The sequence below is a fragment of the Aquarana catesbeiana genome, linkage group LG01 (genome assembly GCF_042186555.1).
Source record: "Aquarana catesbeiana isolate 2022-GZ linkage group LG01, ASM4218655v1, whole genome shotgun sequence".
Taxonomy (NCBI): Eukaryota; Metazoa; Chordata; class Amphibia; order Anura; family Ranidae; genus Aquarana; species Aquarana catesbeiana.
Window position 1 is genome coordinate 501,220,716 of NC_133324.1, and position 25,154 is coordinate 501,245,869.

The window sequence follows — 25,154 nt, forward strand, 5'->3', positions numbered from 1 at the left end:
CTGTCTGTGGCAAGTCAGACACCCCCACTATAACCACAAACAGAAGAGGCAGGCAGCGCTGGAGAAACTGCTGGAGTTGGTGAAGCCGGTGGTCCCCACAGCAACCATCCCTTATTTAAAAGCAAAAATTGGTGGCCTGAGGAGCACTTATCTTAGGGAGCGCAAGAAGGTCATGGATTCCCAGAGATCCGGAGCTGCAGGAGATGACGTTTATGTCCCCAGGCTGTGGTACTATGAGAGACTGCGATTTCTGTCAGACCACACTGAAGTCAGGGAATCCCTCTCCACTCTTCCTTCCACTCTTCCTTCCATCCCAGCTGAGGCTTCTGATGTCCAACCTGGGCCTTCCAGCCAGGAAGAAGTGGAGGAGCCCAGCTGGAGCCAGGTATAGCATTCTTCTACAGATTTCTGGGCAATAAATAAATGATGTTTACTAGATGTTATTATTGATCACTAATTGCTGATTTCATAAAGTGTTTTACATATCAATAGACAGTAGTGGGCACCCAAAATTGGGACAAGAATGCAAAATGCTGGGCTCAGAAGGATAGTCTGTTATATTTGTTAACATTCAATTTGCAGCAGTCAGGAGGTGAAAATTGTGTGTGATTGATTTAAAAAATACTAAAACTATGTCCCTTTTTCATACACAGGAAGACCTCAGCCAGGAGGAGGCTGTGGAATGTGGCAGCCAGGAGGAGGCGGGGATTAGTGGCAGCCAGGAGGAGGCGGGGATTAGTGTCAGCCAGGAGGAGGCGGGGCTAAGTGTCAGCCAAGTGAAGCCTGGGACAAGTCGCAGCCTGACTGAGTCTCAGGTTCCTCCCCTCCGCCTGCCACAAAACGAGCCAGGAAGATGACTCCCAGTCCTGTGCAGGATTCAGCATACAGGCTGATCCAGGAGGCTTCGGCGTCCCTCAGAGCCTTCCCCAGTCCTGAAGAGGCCTTTGCCTGCATGGCTGCCACGAAATTGCAGGGCATGCAGGAGGGCCAACGCAAGATCTCTGAGGACCTGATTTATAAAGTCCTACGTAAGGGGGAGAGTGGGGAACTGACACACAAGACGGATGTCGTTGAGATCGACGATCCTCCTCCTCCTCCTGCTGCCACAACTCCACCACCACAGCCAAAGCCTGGAAGGAAGCGTGGAAGGAAGACCTGAGAGTGATTGCCCTTGGTTCAGTCTGGTCTGACAGAAGATGCAGTCTTTCGTATGACCACAGCCTGGGGACACAGATGTCATCTGCTGCTTTCCGGATCTCTGGGACTTCTGGACCAGACTGCCCTCCCTTAGATATGGACTCCTCAGGCCACCAATTTTGCTTTTAAATAATTGATGTCTGCCCTGGGGTCCAAGGCTTCGCCAATTTCTGCAGTTTCTCCAGCATTGCCTCTCTCTTTGTTTATAGTTGTGACCCCTTAATAAAAATTTTTTCGGTAAATTTTTCTCCTGTGTGTGTTTTCATCCAAAAAGGACAGTTTGTTGGTGACGATTCAGGTACATTTCTAAAAACATAAAATGTGAAATTAACAAGGGACAACAACACCAAACAATCTCCTACAGATTAAATAGAACAACATATTAGTGGTGTTGTGGGAACTTGTCACAAAAAACACACAAACATTTTCGGGAGTACAAATCAAAATCACCAAAAAAAACAATTAAAAAAGAGAAACATAAAAAAAGAATCTACATTAAAGTCAAAAAAAAAAAAAAATATGTTGTCAAATGTGAGAAATCAAAATATATTGAGGGAATCCCGATAAATAGTAACAAAAGAAGTTTGTGAGAAGTGTGTGTGAATATGAGCATCAAAACTACTTAATTCTTGTCACATTATAAAGAAGAAGAGAGTGCGCTGTATTAAACCATTTTGAACATTGCAGCGTGACGAAAGTGCTGTATCCATTGCGAACGCTAAGTTTACCAGAACGAGCTGTCCCGTGTCGGAATTTCTTCTGAGCATGCGTGGCACTTTGTGCGTCGGAACAGGCCACACACGGTCAGAATTGACGCGATCGGATTTTGTTGTCGGAAAATTTTATCTCCTGCTGTCCAACTTTGTGTGTCGGAAAATCCGATGGAAAATGTCCGATGGAGCCCACACACGGTCGGAATTTCCGACAACACGCTCCGATTGTACATTGTCCATCGGAAAATCCGACCGTGTGTACGGGGCATTAGACTGAGTGGGAATATAGGACACAGGACAGAAATGGGAATTCTTCAAAAAGACTGTATGCAAACTCACTGCAAAGTATATTCCTATGGGCAGTACGTTTAAAAGGCTAAAAATAAAACCTATGTGACTCACGGCTAAAGTTAAAATGGCTGTAAATAATAGGAAAATAACTTTTAAAAAAAATATAAAAATGAAGGAACACTATCATCCTTTAAATGCTACAAAGAATATAAAAGAATATGTAAAAAGGGAAATCAAGGATGCAAAAATTCAAAATTAACTGGCAGATTGCAAAAGATAGTAGGACAACCCCCCCCAAATTCTTCAAATATATTAATAGTAAAAAGGTCAGGTCTGAACATGTAGGCCCTTTACAAAATAATCTAGAGTGGGTGACTGGGGACAAAGAGAAGGCAAATTTATTAAATTGTTTCTTGTGTACAGGCAGTCCCTAGGTTACAAACAAGATAGGGACTGTAGGTTTGTTCTTAAGTTGAATTTGTTTGTAAGTCGGAACAGGTAAATTTTTTAAGCGTAGCTCCAACCAAAAAAATGATTTTTAAGCTTTTTGGATAGCATAGGGAAGGGTTAACACCCCTGTAACATTTGTTTTGCTGTCTGTGTCCCTGTTCCGAATATTTCACCTCACTTTCTGCCCCTATGACAATTGGATTTTGAAAATTTGGGGTTATTGTCGAAACAAGGATTGGTGATAAAGCTTCAGTGGAGACAACTTTTTCCCATGATAACTCTTACAGGAGTGAATTTCCCTTCCTAGGGGTAGATTATCTCCCACTTCCTGTTGTCTCCCTCCGTTTATAAGTAGGAGTAGTTTGTAAGTCAGATGTTTGTAACCTGGGGACCGCCTGTATACAAAGGAGCATGGGGGAGCTCATGTCTATAATGTGGATGGTATTGACACAGCCCCAAATTATGCACAATGGCTCAAAAGTGATATGGTCCAGAAATATTTAGACAGAATAGAGGAGGATAAAGCACCTGGACCAGATGGCATCCACCCACAGATCCTAAAAGAATTGAGCTCTGTCATTTCAAAGCCTATGTTTCTAATTCTTAGGGACTCGTTAATGACTGGAATGGTATCACTGGATCGGCGTAGGGCCAATGTGGTGCCCATATTTAAAAAGGGATCAAAGTCTTTACCAAGTAACTATAGACCTGTAAGTTTAACTTCTATAGTCGGGAAGATACAGGAGAGTTTAATAAAAGACCACATCTTGCAGGAAAAAATATTTTAAACAACAGACAGCATGGATTCATGAAAGACAGAAGTTGTCAAACAAACCTGATTTCTTTTTATGAGGAGGTAAGTAAAACCTTTGACAGAGGGGTGGCTCTGGACTTGGTATACTTGGATTTTGCAAAAGCTTTGGACACAGTTCTCCACACATGACTAATGTGTAAGGTAAAGTCTACAGGCTTGGAAAGATACATTTGTAAATGGATAGAAAACTGGCTAAAAAATAGAATTCAGAGAGTAGTGGTTAACGATTCTTACTCTGAATAGTCTAAGGTCATCAGTGGTGTAAATGATATAGGGTCTGGGATTAAAAGTACAATTTCTGTCTTGACACCAAGCTATGCAGTGGAGTAACATCCTTACAGGATGTCTCCAATTTTAATCTGGGATTAAAAGTACAATTTCTGTCTTGACACCAAGCTATGCAGTGGAATAACATCCTTACAGGATGTCTCCAATTCACAAACTGACCTCAATGTAGTGTCTAATTGGGCAACTAAGTGGCAAATGAGGTTTAATGTTGATAAATGTAAAGTTATGCACTGGGGGCTAAGAATATGCATGCATCATACATACTAGAGGGAGTACAACTGGGGGAATCCATAGCAGAGAAGGATCTGGGGGTTTTGGCAGATCATAAGCTCAATAATATCAATAATAGCATGCAGTGCCAAGCTGCGGCTTCTAAAGCAAGCAAAGTCCTTTCTTGTATTAAGAGAGGTATGGACTACAGAGAGCGAGATATCATTTTGCCCCTGTACAAATCATTAGAAAGACCTCAACTGAAATATGCAAGTACAGTTTTGGGCACCAGTTCTCAAAAAGGATATCGGGGTGTCAGGGCTGGGCTCAGCCCTTCCTTCTCAGAGCTGGCCGCTCAGCTGTCGGCTAATTGCCAGCTCCTATCTCTCCACAGTTACTGAGCTGTTATGATATCCTGCTTGTCAGTTCTGCCTGCTTAAGCCGTTCAGCCCAGTGGATCTCTACCTTTGCCTTCGGCAACATCACAGAGACGACCTCTTGCGTTCCTGTTTAAAGAATTGCTTTGCTGACATCCCTTCTGGCTCCAGATCCTGCTTGCTGTTTCACTACATTGATCCCTGACTTCTGGCTTGGCCTACTATCCGTTCCGGTTACCAAACTGTGGCTATGTTTTGACTACGTTTGAACTTTTTACTTCTATTATTAAACAAGTGTGATTTAACTTTACTTCTGTCTCGGTCTGATTTCATGGTTTCTGACAGTAGGCGAAGGCTATGAATTCAGAAGATGCAGTCAATCAACTTGGTAATATTTTTTCCAGTTTGGATGAATTGGATCATCGCATGGATCAGTTTGCCATGGCATTACAAACGCTCCTGAGTCGCACGGCTCACCTGGAATCTCCCACTGTGGCTGCTCTGGTACAACCTATGTTGCAGGCCATCCCTACTGCTGCTCCAGTCTCTGTGCAGGCACCCGCCTCGATTATTACCTCTATAAGAGGTATGTCTGCTTCCACTCCGCTTCCCCAGTGATTTGGGTGCGATCCAGTCCAATGCAGAGGGTTTCTCAACCAGGTTGAGATATACTTTGAGATGCTGCCCCAGGCATTTCCCACGGACAGAAGCAAAGTAGGTTTTGTGATATCTTTGCTTTCTGAGAGAGCCTTGGCCTGGGGAAACCCTCTATGGGAGATGCAAAAACCTGTTGTCTTGAGCTACACTGAGTTTGTGGCTTAGTTTAAAAGCGTATTTGACGTTCCCGTACGCTCTGCTTCTGCTGCCCAGTGCCTCATGTCCATCGAACAGAGTACGAGAACTGTTGCCGACTACGCCATTGAATTCCGTACTCTGGCAGCAGAGGTTGCATGGAACAACGAAGCCCTCGTGGCTGCTTTTTCTCATGGTCTCTCAGATACCATCAAGGATGAGATAGCAGCCTGAGATATACCCACTGAGCTGGAGAAGTTGATCATGTTTGCCATCCCCATTGACTCCAGACTCAGAGAAAGACTCCCTTTTAAGGAGCGCTTGCGGAAGCCTCCTGTACGTTTGTGTCCAAGCTTTGCAGTCCCACCCGTGCCTCCCTCACCTACCATGCCTCCTGGTACCGAGTCGATCAGTGAAGGTGAATGCATGCACTTGGGTTTCACGCGTCTCTCTGCGGATGAGAGAACCTTTAGGAGGAGGGAGAGATTGTGCCTTTATTGTGGCCAGGCAGGTCACTTTTTGAAGTTCCCATCCAGGGAACGCCCGAACCTTGAGGTCCTGTCATGGACAGACCTTAGGTGGCGTTTCATACCCAGTTATCCAGAAGGATAAGCCCCTGGTTTCGGTCATCCTTTCTTGGGCTGAGTCGTCCGTCGAGATACAGGCTCTAATCGACCTGGGGTTGCAGGCATGTTCATTGATGCTGCCTTTGTATCAAAGCACTTGATTCCGCTGCAGCTGCGTGACACCACTTGCCATTGAGGCTCTTGACAGGAGACCTCTACAGCCTGCCCATGTAACTCATGAGACGGTTCCATTGTCTATGGCCGTAGGGGCTCTTCACAATGAGATAATCCAATTCCAAGTTATTTCCTCACCTAAGTTTCTGCTGGTTATTGGTTATCCTTGGTTACAGAGGCACAACCCCTATTTTGATTGGCTCCATGCTGAGGTTCTCTCCTGGTCGACACAATGCAGTGAGACATGCTTCCAGAAGGTAGCCAAGGTCCTGTGCACAGCTTCACTCTCCTCCCTGCCGCAGGAGTACTGCGATTTTAGCAATGTTTTTGACAAAGATCAAGCCAGTAGTTTGCTTCCACACCGCTCGTATGATTGCGCAATTGACCTTCAACCATTTTCTCGAGGTTTCATCCGCAAATCCTTGTCTCCTGCTGGTGCTGGTTTCTTCTTTGTGAAGAAGTGGTGAACTGAGAATTTGTATTGATTATAGGGGTCTCAATCCTTTCACGATTAAGAATGCCTATCTGATTCAGTTGATTACGGAGTTATTTGACCGCCTTAAGGGAGCAACGGTTTTCACGAAGCTTGATTTGAGAGGGACATACAATCTCGTGAGGGTTAAGGAGAGCGACAAGTGGAAAACTGCGTTTAATACCAGAACAGGCCATTATGAGTACCTCATAATGCCTTTTGGCCTTTGTAACGCTCCGGCAGTTTTCCAGGAATTTATTAACGAAGTCCTTCGAGATTTGTTGCAGTTATGTGTGGTGGTTTATCTCGATGATATCCTCATATTTTCCAAGTCCCTGGAGAGCCACCACACAGATGTCTGTTGTGTGCTTCAGAGACTAAGAGAGAATAATCTCTATTGTAAACTGGAGAAGTGCGAGTTCCATCGTGAATAGGTTAAATTCCTGGGCTATGTCATTTCCACTGCTGGTTTTTTGATGGACCCAGAGAAACTTTCGGCAGGCCTACAGTGGCCCCGACCCATAGGTTTACATCCTCTGCAGCATTTCCTGGGCTTTGCCAACTATTATCGGAAGTTTATTTGTAATTTCTCGTCTATGGTCAAGCTCCTGGCTGATATGACCAGAAAGGACGGTAACCCACAGAGTTAGTCTCCGGAGTCTGTTAAGGCCTTTGAGAGTCTCAAGGCTTCCTTTGTTTCTGCTCCAGTGTTGGCACATCCTGATCCTATGTTACCTTTTATCCTTGAGGTTGATGCTTCTGAGACTGGTGTTGGCGCCCTTCTGTCTCAACGTCCTACCTCTGAGAGTGCTATGCATCCTTGTAGCTACTTTTCTAAGAAATTGTCACCTGCGGAGTGCAATTATGAGATTGGTGATAGAGAGCTGTTGGCAATCATTTTAGCCCTGAAAGAATGGAGACATCTCCTCGAAGGTACCACTGTTCTCATTCTTACTGACCATAAGAATCTCACGTTCTTGTCTGAGGCTAAACACCTCTCTCCCAGAAGGGCGTGATGGGCTCTATTCTTGTCAAGTTTCAATAACATTGTCTCATTCTTACCCGGTACTAAGAATGTAAGGGCTGACGCTTTGTCATGACAATTTTCCTCCACTTCCAAGATGGAGTCGGTTAAAGTTCCTGTGATTTCTCCTGATCATATTCTGGCTACGGTTCGCACCAGTCTCACTTCTCTTTTGGGTGACAAAATTATTGCTGCTCAGGTCCATGCTCCTCCTGAGAAACCTTGTGACTGCTGCTTTGTCCCTGAGAGTCTCCGTACTGCTGTGCTCCAGACTTACCATTCTCCCAAGGCTGCTGGCCACCCTGGGAAGAATCAACTCTTTTGGGCCATTTCCCAACAATTCTGGTGGCCTAATCTACGTGCTGATGTAACCGCCTTCATAGCTGCCTGTTCCATGTGTGCTCAGAGTAAGACTCCACGAAAGCTTCCAGTGGGCCTCCTACAACCCATACCCAATGGAGAGAGGCCCTGGACCCACCTGTCTATGGATTTCCTTGTGGAGTTACGCGACTCCCAAGGCAACACAGTTATCCTTATGGTGGTTGACCGGATCTCAAAAAAGTCTCATTGTATTCCACTAAGAAGTTGCCCACTTCTAAGGAACTGGCTTCCATTTTTGCTCGGGAGATCTTTCGCTTACATGGGGTACCCAAAGTGATTGTCTCGGTTTGTCGGTTTGTGTCCCGGTTCTGGCGAGCCTTTTGTGCACAGTTGGGAATTCAGCTTACCTTTTTCTCTGCGTATCACCCGCAGTCTAATGGGGCCGCAGAATGAGCCAATCAGTCCTTGAGCAATTCCTACGTTGCTATATTTCTGAACATCATAATAGCTGGTCAGACCTATTACTGTGGGCAGAGTTTGCTCACAATAGTGCCTTAAATTCTGCTTCCCGATTGTCCCCATTTATGGCGAACTATGGTTTCCAACCTTCCATGTTGCCTGACTCATTTGTTCTGCAGAGTATTCCTGCGTTAGAGGAGCAATGCTGACTGCAGACGCCTGCCTGCGCCTTCCTACCAGGTTGGGGACAGGGTCTGGCTGTCATTTCGCAAACTCTGACTTTGTGTTCCGTCACTGAAGTTTGCACATCGGTTTATTGTGCCTTTCTGTATTCTTCGCAGAATTAACCCAGTGGCTTACACATTAGACCTTCCTTCTAATATGCGTATTTCGAATGTATTTCATGTCTCCTTATTAAAACCTTTGGTCTGCAACCGCTTGACCACCTCAGTGCCACGTCCTCACCCTGTACGGGTTGAGAACCATGAGGAGTATGAAGTACAATCCATTGTTGATTCCCGTTTTCGTGGGCGCATACAGTACCTGGTGCATTGGAAGTGGTACGGTCCGGAGGAACACTCTTCGGTCTCATCCTCAGACGTACATGCTCCTGTCCTCCTCTGTGATTTCAATAGACGTTTTCCCCTCAAGCCTGGTGGTCCTCCGAGGGGGAGGGGTTGTTTCGGAGGGGGTACTGTCAGAGAGCTGGCCGCTCAGCTGTCGGCTAATTGCCAGCTCCTGTCTCTGCACAGGTACTCAGCTGTTGATGATATCCTGCTTGTCAGTCCTGCCTACTTAAGCCGTTCAGCCCAGTGGATCTCTACCTTCACCTTGGTCAACATCACAGAGATGATCTCCTGCGTTCCTGTTTAAAGACTTGCTATGCTGACATCCCTTCTGGCTCCAGATCCTGCTTGCTGTTTCACTACATTGATGCATGACTTCTGGCTTGGCTGACTATCTGTTCCAGTTACTGAAATTTGGCTATGTTTTGACTACGTTTGTTCTTTTTACTTCTATTATTAAACAAGTGTGATTTAACTGTACTTCTATCTCGGTCTGATTTCATGGTTTCTGACATAGGGAACTGGAGAAAATGTAGAGAAGGGCAACTAAACTGATAAGAGGCATGGAGAAGCTCAGCTATGAGGAAAGATTAGAGGAACTGAATGTATTCTCTCTTGAGAAGAGGAGATTAAGGGGGATATAATCAATATGTACAAATACATAGGTGGTCCATATAGTGAACTTGGTATTGAGTTATTCACTTTAAGGTCATCATAGAGGACAAGGGGGCACTCTTTACATCTAGAGGAAAAAGGATTTCATCTCCAAATACGGAAAGGTTTCTTCACCATAAGAGCTGTGAAAATGTGGAATAGACTCTCTCCAGAGGTGTTTCTGGCCAACTGAGTAGATTGTTTTAAAAAATGCCTGGATTATTTCCTAAATCTACATAATATAACTGGGTATTAACATTTATAGGTAAAGTTGATCCAGGGAAAATCCGATTGCCTCTCAGGGGATCAGGAAGGAATTTTTCCCCCGCTGTAGTAAATTGGAGCATGCTTTGCTGGGGTTTTTTGCCTTCCTCTGGATCAACTGCAGGTGAAGGATTTTGTATATGGGATTGTATTTTTTTTTTTTTTTTTGGTAGAACTAGATGGACTTGTGTCTTTTTTCAGCCTGACTATGTAACTATGAAGTGGTTAAATAAACATTTTGACCTCTGTCCTTTACCTGATGATGTGAACCAGATATACCTCTAATAGAATATATCTTTTGTCTGTTATTCTCAGACTGGATTAGATGTTTTGCTCCCTAACTATATAGCTGGTTATTTATATTTACCACTTCATATAGATATTCAAGAATAATTTGTCTTTTTTAAGCTTTACATAATATCTACATTATGCACCAAATTTTTTGGGAGGTTTTTATTTGATTAATCAAAACAATGAATAGGCCAACTAATTGATTATGAAAATAACTGTTAGTTGCAGCCCTATAATGAATCAAAAGAAAGTTAGGCAGGGTAATCTCTTCCTTCAGTTGTTGAAGGGGTCTCATGCCATTCTTAGCCAACACATGATGTAAATGGCAGACACATCTTGTGCTCCACTACTTGGCATCTGGGACCATAAGTAGCACAGACAACTGTTTACTGTGCCAAAGACAAGTAAATCTATAAGGAATGTTCCAATTTAATTTGACCAGGGCTAGGTCCCCCACTCTAGGAGCACTGGGGAGTTTCCCAAGAGCAGAATGCATCCCTTCATATCACCCATCACTGTACACAAGAGGGTCTACAGCTCTAAAGCTTGGTGGCTCATACAATAAAATGAGAAAACATGCCTTTTTAGACTTGTTAATATGGTATAGGTGAGACAGCTGGACAACTATACAGTAGAGAATGAAATCTGGCAAAGCAATACCTCCCAATGAAAGGGGGTTTTGAGTATAAGCCACTTTATTTTGGGTCTATTCTAACCCCTAATGAAAGTTTTTTTGACAGCGTCCATCTTGTTTTATATTTTAAAGGAATACACTGGTGAGTGCCATAGTACATAAAGAATTTTAGAAAGTAGGATTATTTTCACTAATCCTGCCCTGCCTTTTACCCCCAAGGAAAGCCTGGTCCGTGATTAGATTTTGGCTTTGATCAGTCTAACCAAGAGTTCAATATTCAGAACTATTAACTCGATTGATATGAGCAACTCCAGATACTTTATGGAACTAACTCTTAGGATGGGCCTGTTCAGCTATAGGGGGAAAATTGTCAATAGAGGAGGTTTGGGATTATTTCAAATTCATTGTTAATCTGAAAAATTACTAAATTTTTCAATGGTTTATATGGCAGCTGAAGTACAGGAGAAGATCATCGGTATAGGGTTTATCCTGTGTGATTTCCCAACCTGTATCCAATATTTGGATTAGTGCAAATACAGTTTGCCACTGGTTCTACTACAAGGGCAAACAACATGGGCAATAATGGGAAACCTTGAGGTGTTTCCATAGGGAGAGCAAAGGCTTAGGATGAACTTAGGATGAACTTCTGATACTCCTGAAGCTAGAACCTACAAATACCTAGGAAAGAAGAATATTGATCAACTGTCAGTACCAGGTTTGTTATCCCTAGCAAAATGTATAATTCTATTTCCTCTCCCTTTAGTTAGGTTTTGAGAAGATGTACTTGATTTGGTGTCAAAAGTGGGAATGCAATCAAGGAATTGTACAATATCAACCTCTGTAAATAGACTGTATGAGGAGACCATTCATTTTAACCAAACTCAACCCTATGTGTGGAAATGCAACCCCAAACCTGTAAGGAACCTCCACCATGCATCACTGTTGCCTTCACACACTCATCATTGTACCACTCTCCAAGCCTTTGGAGAACAAACTTCCTTCTGTTAGAACTAAATATTTAAAGTTTAGACTTTTCAATCCAGAGCACCTGGAGCTGTCATTTATTTTGCACACCAGGTCTTGAGTTTCCTGCATTAGTGAGTTACTTGGCCTTCTTTCCATGTTGCAGCTATGGCATTTAGCTGCAAGTCTTTCATAAAGACCACTTTTAAATATACTTTTCCAGACTGTAGATGGGTGTACCAAGGTCCCATTTGTTTCTGCTAAATGTAAGCTGATGGTGCCACCTTCCACCTGACATCTTCCAAATGCAAATGCATATGCAGCATGGTCTGTCTTTAATCTGCTTGCCACTACGTGCTCTTTTTTTTTTACATCTACAACTTGTTTGTAGAGTATGACTTTTTTCACCCAGTTTCATCCCTCCTACATTCTATTTGATTTAAAGTGGTGCCCCTAAATACTTATCTGAGCCCAATCTCAATCCAGCGGTGTGCAGAGGCTCTCTCAGCTCTCTCTTCCCTCATTGGCTCAGACACAGCAGCTGGAGCCATTGGCTCCTGCTGCTGTCAATCACAGCCAGTGGGGTAGGAGCGGGGGGGGGCAGGGCAGGACCGAGCTGTGCTTTGTGTGTTTTATGGACACACAGAACTGGCTTGGGAGCGAGCACACATGAGTGCCCCCATAGCAACCCACTTGCTATGGGGACAGTCGGCAAGGGGGAGGGACCAGGAGCACCAGCAGGGGGGGGACCCAAGAAGAGGAGGATCGGGGCAGCTCTGTGCAAAACCAAATTAAAAAATTGTGCCTTTACAAATAATTGTTTAATCATGCCTGGACTATATGCCTGCAAAATCCTTAACTGTGTGGAAGAGAGTTAATGCTGTTTTAAAGGCAGAGGATGGAGACACCAAATATTGCTTTGATTTGGGTTTTTCTGTTTATGCACCTTGGAGATCACTATTTAAAAATAGTATTTTACATAATTTTTTAAGCATTATCACTTTAAGGCATTTTTTGCAGGTGCCTAAATCTTTTCTAGAGTACTTTACATGTCCAACATTGGGGTATGCTGTTATAGGGATAAATTACAAGTTGTACAAGTAGCTTGGTGAGTTTGTGACTCTGCTCAACAGGCTTCTTTAAAATATTCTCATCTCATGAGTCTCAAAAAATGTTAAACACATACATATCAATTTTTCTACTACAGTAAAATGTATTTAAGACTTTTTTGCACTCATGATACATATATATTATATACATATAGCCTTAAGTCTTACCTATAATGCCCCGTACACACGGTCGGATTTTCCGATGGAAAATGTGTGATAGGACCTTGTTGTCGGAAATTCTGACCGTGTGTAGGCTCCATCACACATTTTCCATCGGATTTTCCGACACACAAAGTTTGAGAGCAGGCTATAAAATTTTCCGACAACAAAATCCGTTGTCGGAAATTCCGATCGTGTGTACACAAATCCGACGGACAAAGTGCCACGCATGCTCAGAATAAATAAAGAGATGAAAGCTATTGGCCACTGCCCCGTTTATAGTCCCGATGTACGTGTTTTACGTCACCGCGTTTAGAACGATCGGATTTTCCGACAACTTTGTGTGACCGTGTGTATGCAAGACAAGTTTGAGCCAACATCCGTTGGAAAAAATCCTAGGATTTTGTTGTCGGAATGTCCGAACAAAGTCCGACCGTGTGTACGGGGCATAAGACATCAAAGAAGGTTTAACAACGATTTTAACTATTTACTACAATTTAACAACCTACATTGACTTGTATATTAGGGATTGCTATCTTACCTGCGTGGATGAGAATCCACCTAGGGCATTGCGTTGCTGGGAAAGCCATTTTACTACTGGAAGTGCAGAGGCAACATCTCCAAGAAGGGTATATGTTAGCAAAGCATATGCTGTCATTTCAACTTCAGCTGAAATCACTAATTTAAAAACAATGAAATTACTTTTTTTCAAGAACTTTTTTTTGTACTAATTTAACAACATAACCCAGTCCACAAGTACAAACAAATCAATTTTTAAGGGAGACGTATTTTTATTACCATGAACACATTTTAATTCTAAGTAAATACAACTTTACACTGTGGAGTGTGGTCTTATGTTTGGAAATAAAAACAAAAATTAGGTTCAGCACTGGTTGCTCCATTGCCTGAGGCTCCAGTGAACCACAAATATTGTGGTCATACCCCACGACCTACTATTAAAGTAATGGATTGAAAGACAGAACTCCATTTATAACAGCAATTCATAATGACAGGTCATACGCTGGATTTATGTATGTGGTTTAAAATATTTAGGCTAAAACAAAATGTGGCTGAGCATATACCCACTCATCAGCCATCAGGGAAGGAGAGAACCAAACTAATGTCTGGTATAAACAGGCAGCAGGTTGAATTAAAAAAAACGGAGGCGCTTGCTGTACCGATATCTGTCCAGTGTCCCCTTAAGCGGAACTTTGCAAACTACAGTCCACTGTTGTACAAAGAGAAAAGTAGACAAGGTATAGAAATGGAAAAAGGGAATAGTAATGTTTATTAAAGATCGGTTAAGCAAGTGTGTTAGGAGATATGTATATATGTAACTTCTTGGTAAAAGTAATTTAGTGAGTTTTTAAAACCAAATTGTATGTGTTTTTACAGTGATGACATTAGGTACTCTGAGCATGGCAACTTGTGTTTTTAGCATACAATGTCTTACTTGTCTTCATGACAATCCAATGCTATCGAAAATTAAATCATTTTTGTATTCACACAATAGGAGGATACGATTGTCATTTTGAATTTAGCCTGGGATTGTTATAATATTTGCATGTAATTGTGGTGAAAAATATTTATTCAAGCATGTGAAACAAAAAAGAATTCATATATAGACTACTATACACCCATCAACCAAATACATTTATCAGAATATCATATTTTTCACAATAGTTGTCTTTTTTCTTTGCACAAAAATAAATTTCATCAAGCAACGCAAGCCCATAAAGTGGAGGCATATTTTCCTACCTGACTGAGAGAGGCCATCACTAAAACTCATGAAAGTGTCCTCCTCTTTTGCCATTGAGCCAGTTAAACTCCAGTGAGTAAACCCATCTATAGTAAAAAAAAAAAAAAATAATAAAAAACAACTTATTTTTGTTTTCATTTGTTGTAATATATATTAATAAATATGGTCCAGTTACCTTGTGTTATGGCCATGCTGTTCAGCCTTCTAAGAGCTGCAGAAGCATAAGTGCTACGCAGCAGAGTCAGAGCATATGTTGTGAGAGCTGTGGTATATGGGTCATCTGCTGAGTACAAGTGTGACTCCAAGTATTCTTTGGCTTTGGATACGGCAACTCTTTCTTCCTGAGGAAAAAACAGCAGTAAGACAACCACAACAATGAAAAAATATGTTTTTTGATAGTGATTCTCTGCAGCCACATGTGGTTCTCAGCTAACTTTGATGTGGCTGCTTCAAAAGTCATGAAAAGGTTTTTCAGTTCAGCTTGCACAAATCAGCTTTGTGCAGTTAAAATTACCTAGAGGCTTGCTGAGATTTAGGAGATTTCTCTAAAATAGTAATCTTATCAATATAAGACTGGGTAGAGTATAGAGCTGAGATGCCGTCAGCCAGTCAATCAGTATGAATACTATAACGCATGTTTAAACAAGTCTGCAATACTTCTTAATGATTGAATAATAATTTACAAAAAAAAAATATCCTAGCAGCACTAACACTGTGATCTGTATTACTGTATAATCACTTTTTAAAATTTTGTGTAGTAAAGCTGTAACGTTTGGCATGTGGCGAAAATGAATAACATATGTCTTGGTGGAAATAATATCAGTGTCCAGAGCTAATTTCAATTGTTTATTGCACCAATATCTATTGCTATATTACAAAATAGGATTTCTGAATTTGCCGTAAAATCCTTTTCTTGGAGTTCCGTAAGGGACATAGAAATTCAGATAGAGTCGGGTCATACTGCTGTCTATAGGAAGCTTGGACACTGACAAACAAAAAAATTGTAAGCCCATCCCATGTAAACCCTCCTCTAAATAGCAGATCTCAGTTTTGTGGCAAAGCAGTGTCAATGGCAGAAAAAAACTGTTGGGGGGGGGGGGGGCAGGTGTTGTGTCCTTTAATGGACTCCAAGAAATACATTTTAGAGTAAATATAAATTATGTTATTTTATTTTCTTGTCCTTTGAGGAACATAAGGAATTCAGATACAGTTGGAACATCCAAAAGCAAAAACAGAGGGGTAGGCAATTACTACAAACAGCTGCAGAAAATGGACCAGCGCTAAAATCTGAACTGAGAAAATGAGATGCCCCATGCAGTTTATAATAAGGAGAATAGTAGATAATAATAGAGGAGAATAGTTCCACCTGAAGGAACACCAAGTCTGAACCAGTGAGCGAAGGGAAAGAAAAACACCATGATAAGTAGGAGATTACTTGGCCAGACCCCCAGTTTCACTAAACAAGATATCCAAAGATGACAGAGTAATTACAGTGCAATAACCATAAGGTTAGCGAAGTGGCCCTAAAAATGCTAAACACATACATATGAATTGTTGTGCTACAGTAAAATGTATTTTCAACTTTTTTGCACTCATGATACATACAGTATCTCACAAAAGTAAGTACACCTCTCACATTTTTGTAAATATTTTATTATATCTTTTCATGTCACAACACTAAAGAAATGATACTTTGCTACAATGTAAAGAAGTGAGTGTACAGCTTGTATAACAGTGTAAATCTGCTGTCTCCTCAAAATAACTCAACACACAGCCATTAATGTCTAAACCGCTGGCAACAAAGTGAGTATACCCCCAAGTCCAAATTGGGCCCAATTAGCCATTTTCCCTCCCCGGTGTCATGTGATTCGTTAGTGTTAGGTCTTAGGTGTGAATAACAACATGATAACAACCCCAAACACACCTCCAAGACGACCACTGCCTTGCTAAAGAAGCTGAGCGTAAAAGTGATGGACTGGCCAAGCATGTCTCCAGACCTAAACCCTATTGAGCATCTGTGGGGCATTCTCAAACAGAAGGTGGAGGAGTGCAAGGTCTCTAACATCCACCAGCTCTGTGATATCATCCTGGAGGAGTGGAAGAGGACTCCAGTGGCAACCTGTGAAGCTCTGGTGAACTCCATGACCAAGAAGGTTAAGGCAGTGCTGGAAAATAATGGTGGCCACACAAAATATTGACAGCACATTTACACTGTTATACAAGGTGTACACTCACTACTTTACATTGTAGCAAAGTGTCATTTCTTCAGTGTTGTCACATGAAAAGATAAAATAAAATATTTACAAAAATGTGAGGGGTGTACTCACTTTTGTGAGATACTGTATATTATATACATATAGCCAGCTGAAGAAAAGACATTCAGTGTCCAAATACAAAGTAGTTGTATCTGATTTCCTGGGTCCCTCAACGGACAAAAAAAAAATATTTCATTAAAAATTTGAATACAGAAAAAAAACAAAAGATGGGAAAAGCAAAGTCCAAAACTATTAAAGTTCTCTGCATCTATTTGACACTTACAGAAATTTAAACTCATATACAGTAGCTATGCTTTAGGTAGCAGCTGCAAACAAGGACTGGATGTCATAGAAGTCGTATACTGCGGGAATACTCAGCTACTCTCTTAAGGCCCGTACGCACGGTCAGAAAATCTGAAGATAAATTTAGTCCGATTAGTTTGATTTTCTGATCGTTAGTATGCTGCTTTGGACAGACGATTACGAATTTTCGGCAGACAAAAATTGGATGTGCAGGCTTGAAAATTTTTGTCTGATGTGACCACAACCCGTCCGATTTTCTTTTCATTAGTACAGTTTTCTGACAAAAAAAAATCTGAAGAGCAAGACTAGGCATGCTCAGGAATAAAAGAACACATACAAAACAATTCAACACATTGGGGGTTATTTACGAAAGGCAAATCCACTTTGCACTACAAGTGCACTGCAAGTGCACTTGGAAGTGCAGTCGCTGTAAATCTGAGGGGTAGATTTGAAATGAGGGGAAGCTCTGCTGATTTTATCATCCAATCATGTGCAAGCTAAAATGCTGTTTTTTATCTTCCTTGCATGTCCCCTTCGGATTTACAGTGACTGCACCTCCAAGTGCACTTGCAGTGCAAAGTGGATTTGCCCTTCGTAAATAACCCCCATTACGTCACTTCTGACGTTGAATTCTGTCGTCAGAAAATTTTCTGATGGTGAGTACCCTCTTCACTTTCGATTTGAGACTGGCATCCAACAAAAAACTGACGAAAATTTGTCCAATAATCTGACCTGTGTGTACAAGGCTTTACACTTCATGGCTTGCATGCGCTTTGAGCTAGATATAAGTATTTTAGCCATATTTTTTTCTGTGCATGCCCAAGACCACTTTTAAGGTGATGAATGCAGGACAAAAAATTTATGAGACCGGTATATCCTGTATATATTTTATAACATCGCTGTTCACCTGGCAGCCTGTGGGCAACTTACAGGGACTCCAAATGTGGCTCTCCACCCTCCCTGCTACCCACATCTCTGCAACTGCAAGACACATACAAATCTGGCGGAAACCAGCAAATTAGCTATGGTATGTCATTCACTTTTTCTGACCCAAAACCAAGTTTTTCCCCTTAAAGAAGCATATTAATTTTTTTTCTGCACATTTTCTGTACCTCAGAACTGATTCCTGTCTCCAAGAGAGCGGCTGCGACATAAGCAGTTAGAGCTATTTTTCCATGATTTCCACCCTGTAACAACAACAGTACTCTTTTTATATACATTATATTTATTTTTTTAGCTGAGATATAAGAATAATTAAAAGTATAAGGAATGTGGTGTACTTAGTGTATTTAACACCCAAGGCTGCTCAAAATAACACAATTATTTTCAGTAAAATGCTGGAAAACAAATACAAATAACGAAGACTGTATTCCTTCCTCATACTGGCGGTCAGTAGAGAAAAGCAGCCTTACCCTGATGGTCAATGGAAAAGAGCCCCTTTACACTTGTGACCAATGAAATGTCCTCTTATACTGGTGATCAGTGAAATCTCCACTTACATCATTGGTTAGTGTAGTACCTTTTTAGATTGGCCTGTGGAGAGGTGCCCCCTTACACTGGTGGTCAAAATGATCCCTGGTAATGAAAGTTTGGTCTAAATGTTTCTAATGGATACACATACATTTTCTTTCTACCTACATTTTTACTCATATCCTTTTCTGTCTAGCTTAGTACTGATAATGATCTATTCAAAGTATTAAATATGTTAGCCATACTTTAGGTGATCATATACATTTGAGTACAGTCACAGCATGGCATACCAATTACTAGCCTAGATAACCTCAGGAAAAGGTATGTGGCTGCAAATTTAGATTAATTTAGTTGGGGAGTGTGTAAAGGTTAGGTTGTTATTTAAAACCATCCATAATCTAATGTCCATGGATAAACTGTAAATTGAAAAGAATATACAGTATGCTATGCAATAATTATTATGAAATGGACCTTACTGATTGGAACATCCATTTATCCTTTAACCACTTGCTGCCCGCCCACCATCATATGACGGTGGGGCGGTGCAGCTGTTATCCTGGGCTGCCTTCATATGACGGCGATGCCTTCCAGGATCCCTAAGGGGCGCGCGCGCCCGCTGCGTCACTCGGGTCCTGGTGCGCGTGCCCGGCGGCCACGATGTCCGCCGGGCACCCGCGATTGCCCGGTAACCGAGCAGGAACGTGGATCTGTGTATGTAAACACACAGATCCACGTCCTGTCAGATGGGAGGAGACCGATGGTGTGTTCCTTGTACAGAGGAACACCAATCGGTCTCCTCCCCTTGTGAATCCCCTCCCCCACAGTTAGAATCACTCCTTAGGAACACATTTAACCCTACAGCGCCCCCTCCTGGTTAACCCCTTCATTGCCAGTCACATTTATACAGTAATCAATGCATTTTTATAGCACGGATCGCTGTATAAATGTGAATGGTCCCAAAAATGTGTCAAAATTGTCCGATGTGTCTGCCGCAATATGGCAGTCACGATAAAAATTGCAGATCGCCGCCATTACTAGTAAAAAAAAAATAATAATAAAAATGCTATAAGTCTATCCCCTTATTTTGTACACGCTATAACTTTTGCGCAAACCAATAAATATACGCTTATTGTGATATTTTTAACCAAAAATATGTAGAAGAATATGTATCAGCCTAAACTGAGGAAAAAATTTGTTTAAAAAAAAAAAATTTGGATATTTATTATAGCAAAAAGTAAAAAATATTGTGTTTTTGTCAAACTTGTCACTCTTGTTTTGTTTATAGCGCAAGAAATAAAAAACACACGGGTGATCAAATACCACCAAAAGAAAGCTCTATTAATGGGGAAAAAATGATAAAAATCTCATTTGGGTACAGTGTTGTATGACCACGCAATTGTTATTCAAAATGTGACAGCGCTGAAAGCTGAAAATTGGCTTGGGCAGGAAGGGGGTGAAAATGCCCTGTATGGAAGTGGTTAAGGATCACTCTAGAGCAATTGTTTACAGTGTACCTCTTGGAAGTCATTCCACAGATCCTTCAATTTGGTCTTAATACTGCTTTAAGGTTTCCAAACAGGAAAATGGGTACAAACTAAGATCATGCTGTTATTTTAATCTCTTTCATACTATACAAGATATTTGCTGTTGAAAAATGTGACATTGAGAATAACACATTATTTCACATATTGTGGGAATGTCTGAACTTGCAAGGGTTTTGGCAGAATGTACAAAGCATTACTTCAATAGAGTACAGGCGTTCCAGTTCTTGGGAACAATAATCAGGGAGGATCTGTCATGGACAGGGCAAATATCCCATCTGGTCATCCCATCCCATCAGAGATTGCACTTCTTGAGGAAATTGTGGATAACAGGCTTTTCTGAGCAGTGCCCATCTATAAGGCTGTCATTGAGAATGTGCCTTATCATGTCACTCTGTGGCAAGGGACGAGCAAGGAATGTGCACGATCCATGACAGAAATGCCTTACAGAGGGTGATAAAAACAGTGCAGAAGATTATTAAGGTGGCATATTTACTGAGCACTGAAGAACTGAAGGAGGAGAGGTACCTTTGGAGAGCTATTAACATTCTAAAGCAGTGATTCTCAACCTGGGGGTCAGGACCCCCTTGGGGGTTGAATGAAGATTTGCCAGGGGTCACCAAATTCTGGGCTGTTCCTGAAGCCTGTACCGCTCTCCCAGCCTTCTCGCAGCCGCCCATTCAGTTCACGGCATGGCTGGGGGGCAGAGACTAGAGGTCAGCTGACTGGTGAGGAATGTGAAGTGGGAGGGGATGGAGGAAACCCTATCTCCTGATTACGGCATAGGTGTCACTGCTGCGAGACACCACAAAAACGGAGGCACATTGAGTAACACTACCCGTGATTATAGTTGCCATTAAAAGTCCGTACTACAGTTCTCGGACCAGCAGATGACCTTGATCAAGAGCACCTAAGTTGGCTAATCAGAACTCCCCCCAGCACTGCCACTGATCCCACCCCCCACCAGCACTGCCACTGATCCTACCCCCCCACCAGCACTGCCACTCATCCAACTCCCCGCCAGCACTGCCACTCATCCCATTCCCTCCACCCCCCCACCAAGGAGTAAGAGAAGGAATAAAAATAGAGAATACATGGAAGGGAGAGGAAAAGAAAGGGAGGAACAAAGAAAAAGGGAGAGAAAGAATAAGAGAAAGAACAAAAAAGACGTCAGGGAGAGAGATGGGGGGAGGGGGGGACAAGAAATTACGATAGAGAGAGATAAAAGGCAAAAGAAGGAGAACAAAGAGAGTGGTACATCCTAAAATGTACCATAGGGGTTTTAATACTGTACGAGTGAAAGAGACCCAGGGAGAGCTAAATGTCCATGGGTTAGGGGTGCAAATTACTTGTCTTGCCTTGGATGCTGACAACCCTCGCTACGAAAATAATTTTTCTGTTAGGGGTTCCCACAACTTGGGAAATGTTATCAAGGGGTCACAGCACTGGTGAGGTTGAGAACCACTGTTCTAAAGGATAGCTCCCATCCTGCAAATGTCTTGTATAAAGTGTTGGCTTTTGGGAGTCAAATTAGGAGTATTTCCTCATGTATCACCAGGCTGCAAAACAGCTTCCTTCTGCAGGCCATGTGGTTTTTAAATGCTAGAGGCTTTTTAGTAAATAAAGGTGCAGTATGTATTTATGTGATACATGTGTTTTTTTATGAAGATAGTGTTATACGTGAGGTATTTGATGTCTTTTATTGTGAGGGGCTGCATCAGCATTTCATTTTATGACTTTTATTGTAAAATGATAATACATTTTTATGATTCTGTCTAGCTATATTCTTGCTTTCCCGCCTACACATTATCTTCTGCAACATACTACCAGCCCCAAGAAACATTTTTTCAAAGTCTTAGCCATGCATATGATAAATGCTACCAGAATGCACATCCTGACGCACTGGCATGCTAAACAGACCCCTACATTACAGGAATAGTTCACAGGAATAGATAAGGTTGCAAATATGAAGGAGATTATACATATAACACAGGACAGACAGTGCTCTGTGACCTGGGCTTGCTGGTTATAATTTAAAACGACTGTTGAATACAAGAGCATAATGCATTCCTTACTGGAGTTTCCATACAGGATTATTAGAATTGTTACATTTGACTCTGATGTCCTCTTGCCATTACTTGTGTCTCTTCAACCCCTATTCTCAGGTGTCCCTTCACCTTAATTTTCTCATAAGATGTGGTTACAATGATTTTACCATGTGCGCTGCTTACCTGGATATCTTTATTTAGAATTCTACCCATAGCTGGAAAAGAGCCATCTTTCTTCTGGTGCAGAATAATCCAGTCTTTTGCTGCAGAAAGTTCTAATGGGTCTATATAGATGAAGCCCCTGGACTGAGCGAAGGATTTCAGCACAAAAGCTGTAAGCCTAATTAATAGATCAAAGAGTATTATAAAAATATGCAAATCATTATTAACAGGATAGTTCATTTTAGGGGAGTCTAACTTTTGTCTTACCACATACTTCCAGAAGAATCCCTCTCTCCAAAGGCACTATAGGACCCGTCTGGTCTCTTGTATGTTAGCTGGCGTTGGTAACCTGTTTAACAGGGAGATGATCACAATAAGCATTGTACTAGCTCTGAATATTAGTATCCCATTGGTCTGCAGGCAGTCAAAATTAAACCAGCCATAGACGATTGGAATCTCGGCCGATTTAGCAGGGACAGGCCATGATTCCAACCACATATGGACAGGCTGATCTTACCCATTTACCCATGATTTGTATCCATCAATTGACTTGGGTACAATCAGCATATTGGATTTTTAGGCTGCAATTTTTGCCAGCGGCTTTAGCTGCTAGCAATAATCACTGCTCCCCATAACAGCTGGATTGGGGAACAGAGGTAAGTGTAAATTACATGATTATACCCACCTAACCCCAAGTAAGTATCTTTTACATCCCATATATCTCAATATATATTGTGCAAACTTTTGCAGATAAAAGGGTATAAATTACATAGAACGGCAAACTTGGAAAGATTTTTTTGGTAGATTGCAACAGAAAAACATAATACCACAATGTGCACCTTCAATTCAGATATTTCCCCCATTTCTTCTTCACTGTTAGCTGTCCATGGTCTGATCGTTATCTGTCCTTGGTCTGATGTATATCATTATTTAACCCATTTGACTTTTGATTCAGTTTTTGGGGTACAGTATGACTTATTTGGTCCAGGGAAGATTAATCAGAGGTTGTTTTTTCAGAGATCTATAAATTCATGTCTTAATTCAAAACAAAGTCCAATTTTCAACATAAAGCATGCATAGAAGCATAGAATGATGGTACTGACAGATTAAAAGTAACCTTATCATGCAAAATCAAAAAATATGTAGAGGTCAAAGGTCTTCAACCTCCAACAATAAGAGAGCAAGATTTACAAACTCCACACATTGCCCCATCTGCTGTGCACATGTATGATATATTTATCAGGCACTATTAGGAAGCTGGTCAAAATCAATAATGTTCAAAGTAAGGATATCCATATACAGGTAGAATATTATTTAAATGTTTGTGGAAATTCTGAAAAGTCATTAATCAGGGCATGCAACCGTACCATCAGTGACTCAACAAATTTTGTTAGAAAATCTCTTAAAAATCTAATTTGTTTGCCATGCCAACGGTTCGAATTTTAAAGTCCAGTTTGAGAATGCTTGGATGTTATGCAATGTTTGTTTGTAAACCTACAACAGGGGTCTCCAAACTATGGCCCTCTAGTTGTTCAGGAACTACAATTCCCATCATAACTAGTCATGTCTGTGAAGAGTTTTACATTGCCTCATGGCACATGTAGTTCTGCAACAGCTGGAGGGCTGTAGTTTGGAGATCCCTGCCCTACAACATACTATATGGAAAACGAATGAAGGGTTTGCCACAGATGACTCCTGGCCTGGATCAAACCTTACCTAGAAAATGTGCATTACAATAAGCATGATTTTTTCATGAACAGAAACCACATTCGCATTTAAAATTTTGTAGTCACAATTTTGTTTGTTCAAATAATAAATGAGAAAAAAGTTTCCATACTTCACCTTAGATTTTGCGGTCAACGATTGTCAAATTGTTCCCAATAACAAATCAAATGAACATTTCAAAAATGTCTGTTTTCAGACTAAATTTTAATGGAGGCATAGGTTGAATTAATAACAGTTAAACACACATTGGGGGTTATTTAAGAAAGACAAATCCACTTTGCACCACAAGTGCAAAGTGCACTTGAAATTGCACTGAAAGTGCACTTGGAAGTGCAGTCGCTGTAAATCTGAGGGGTAGATCTGAAATGAGGGGAAGCTCTGCTGATTTTATTATACAATCATGTGCAAGCTAAAATGCTGTTTTTTATTTTCCTTGCATGTCCCCCTCAGATCTACAGCGACTGCACTTCCAAGTGCACTTTCAGTGCAATTTCAAGTGCACTTTGCACTTGTAGTTTGCACTTGTAGTGCAAAGTGAATTTGCCTTTAGTAAATAACCCCCTGTATGTGATAAAACAGCAAAGCATGTTGAGCCTAACCCACCTTGCAGAAGGTAGTCCACTGCCTCATTTTCCACTTCTGGACACAGTTGCGTTGTTTTTTGGAGATACTTGAGCACAAATACATTAGGAGCAAAGTGTATCATATTCTGCTCTCCACATCCAAACGGCAGACGGAGGAGGTTATCTAAATTACTCACAGTTGGACCCATCACATCTCCTACAGAAATAATTCAATTACTAACAGATATTGTATTTTGAATTCTTAAGGATCTTTAGGAGTGTCACATTCTTCAAAATATTTATTTAGTAAAGGGATTACACCTTTACAATAACAGACAACAACCAGCAACCACATATTACATTAGTCTAACTATAGCCTCTGAACTCTGATTTGAGGTTTTAACATTTGTATAAGAACATAAGTTATTGGTGGTTAATATGTCATAATAACAGGTAAATATAGAACCTATATGCTAACAATAAATAAATAAGCCACACACAATACCAGCACTACCTAACAACATAACACAAAACCATTAC

General features: G+C 41.3%; 1 protein-coding gene across 2 annotated transcripts in view; it reads right to left on the bottom strand.

Moving 5' to 3' along the window:
• Window positions 1–25,154, bottom strand: part of CPAMD8 (C3 and PZP like alpha-2-macroglobulin domain containing 8) — a 424,223-nt gene that overhangs the window by 136,933 nt on the left and 262,136 nt on the right. For both annotated transcript variants that reach the window (XM_073592930.1, XM_073592923.1), the window contains exons 26-32: window positions 24,655–24,831; window positions 22,594–22,675; window positions 22,348–22,504; window positions 18,218–18,292; window positions 14,723–14,888; window positions 14,547–14,633; window positions 13,330–13,466 (exon numbers count right to left, since the gene is read on the bottom strand). In XM_073592930.1, coding sequence (XP_073449031.1) covers window positions 13,330–13,466; window positions 14,547–14,633; window positions 14,723–14,888; window positions 18,218–18,292; window positions 22,348–22,504; window positions 22,594–22,675; window positions 24,655–24,831 — 881 coding nt within the window. The remainder of the gene's footprint in view (window positions 1–13,329; window positions 13,467–14,546; window positions 14,634–14,722; window positions 14,889–18,217; window positions 18,293–22,347; window positions 22,505–22,593; window positions 22,676–24,654; window positions 24,832–25,154) is intronic.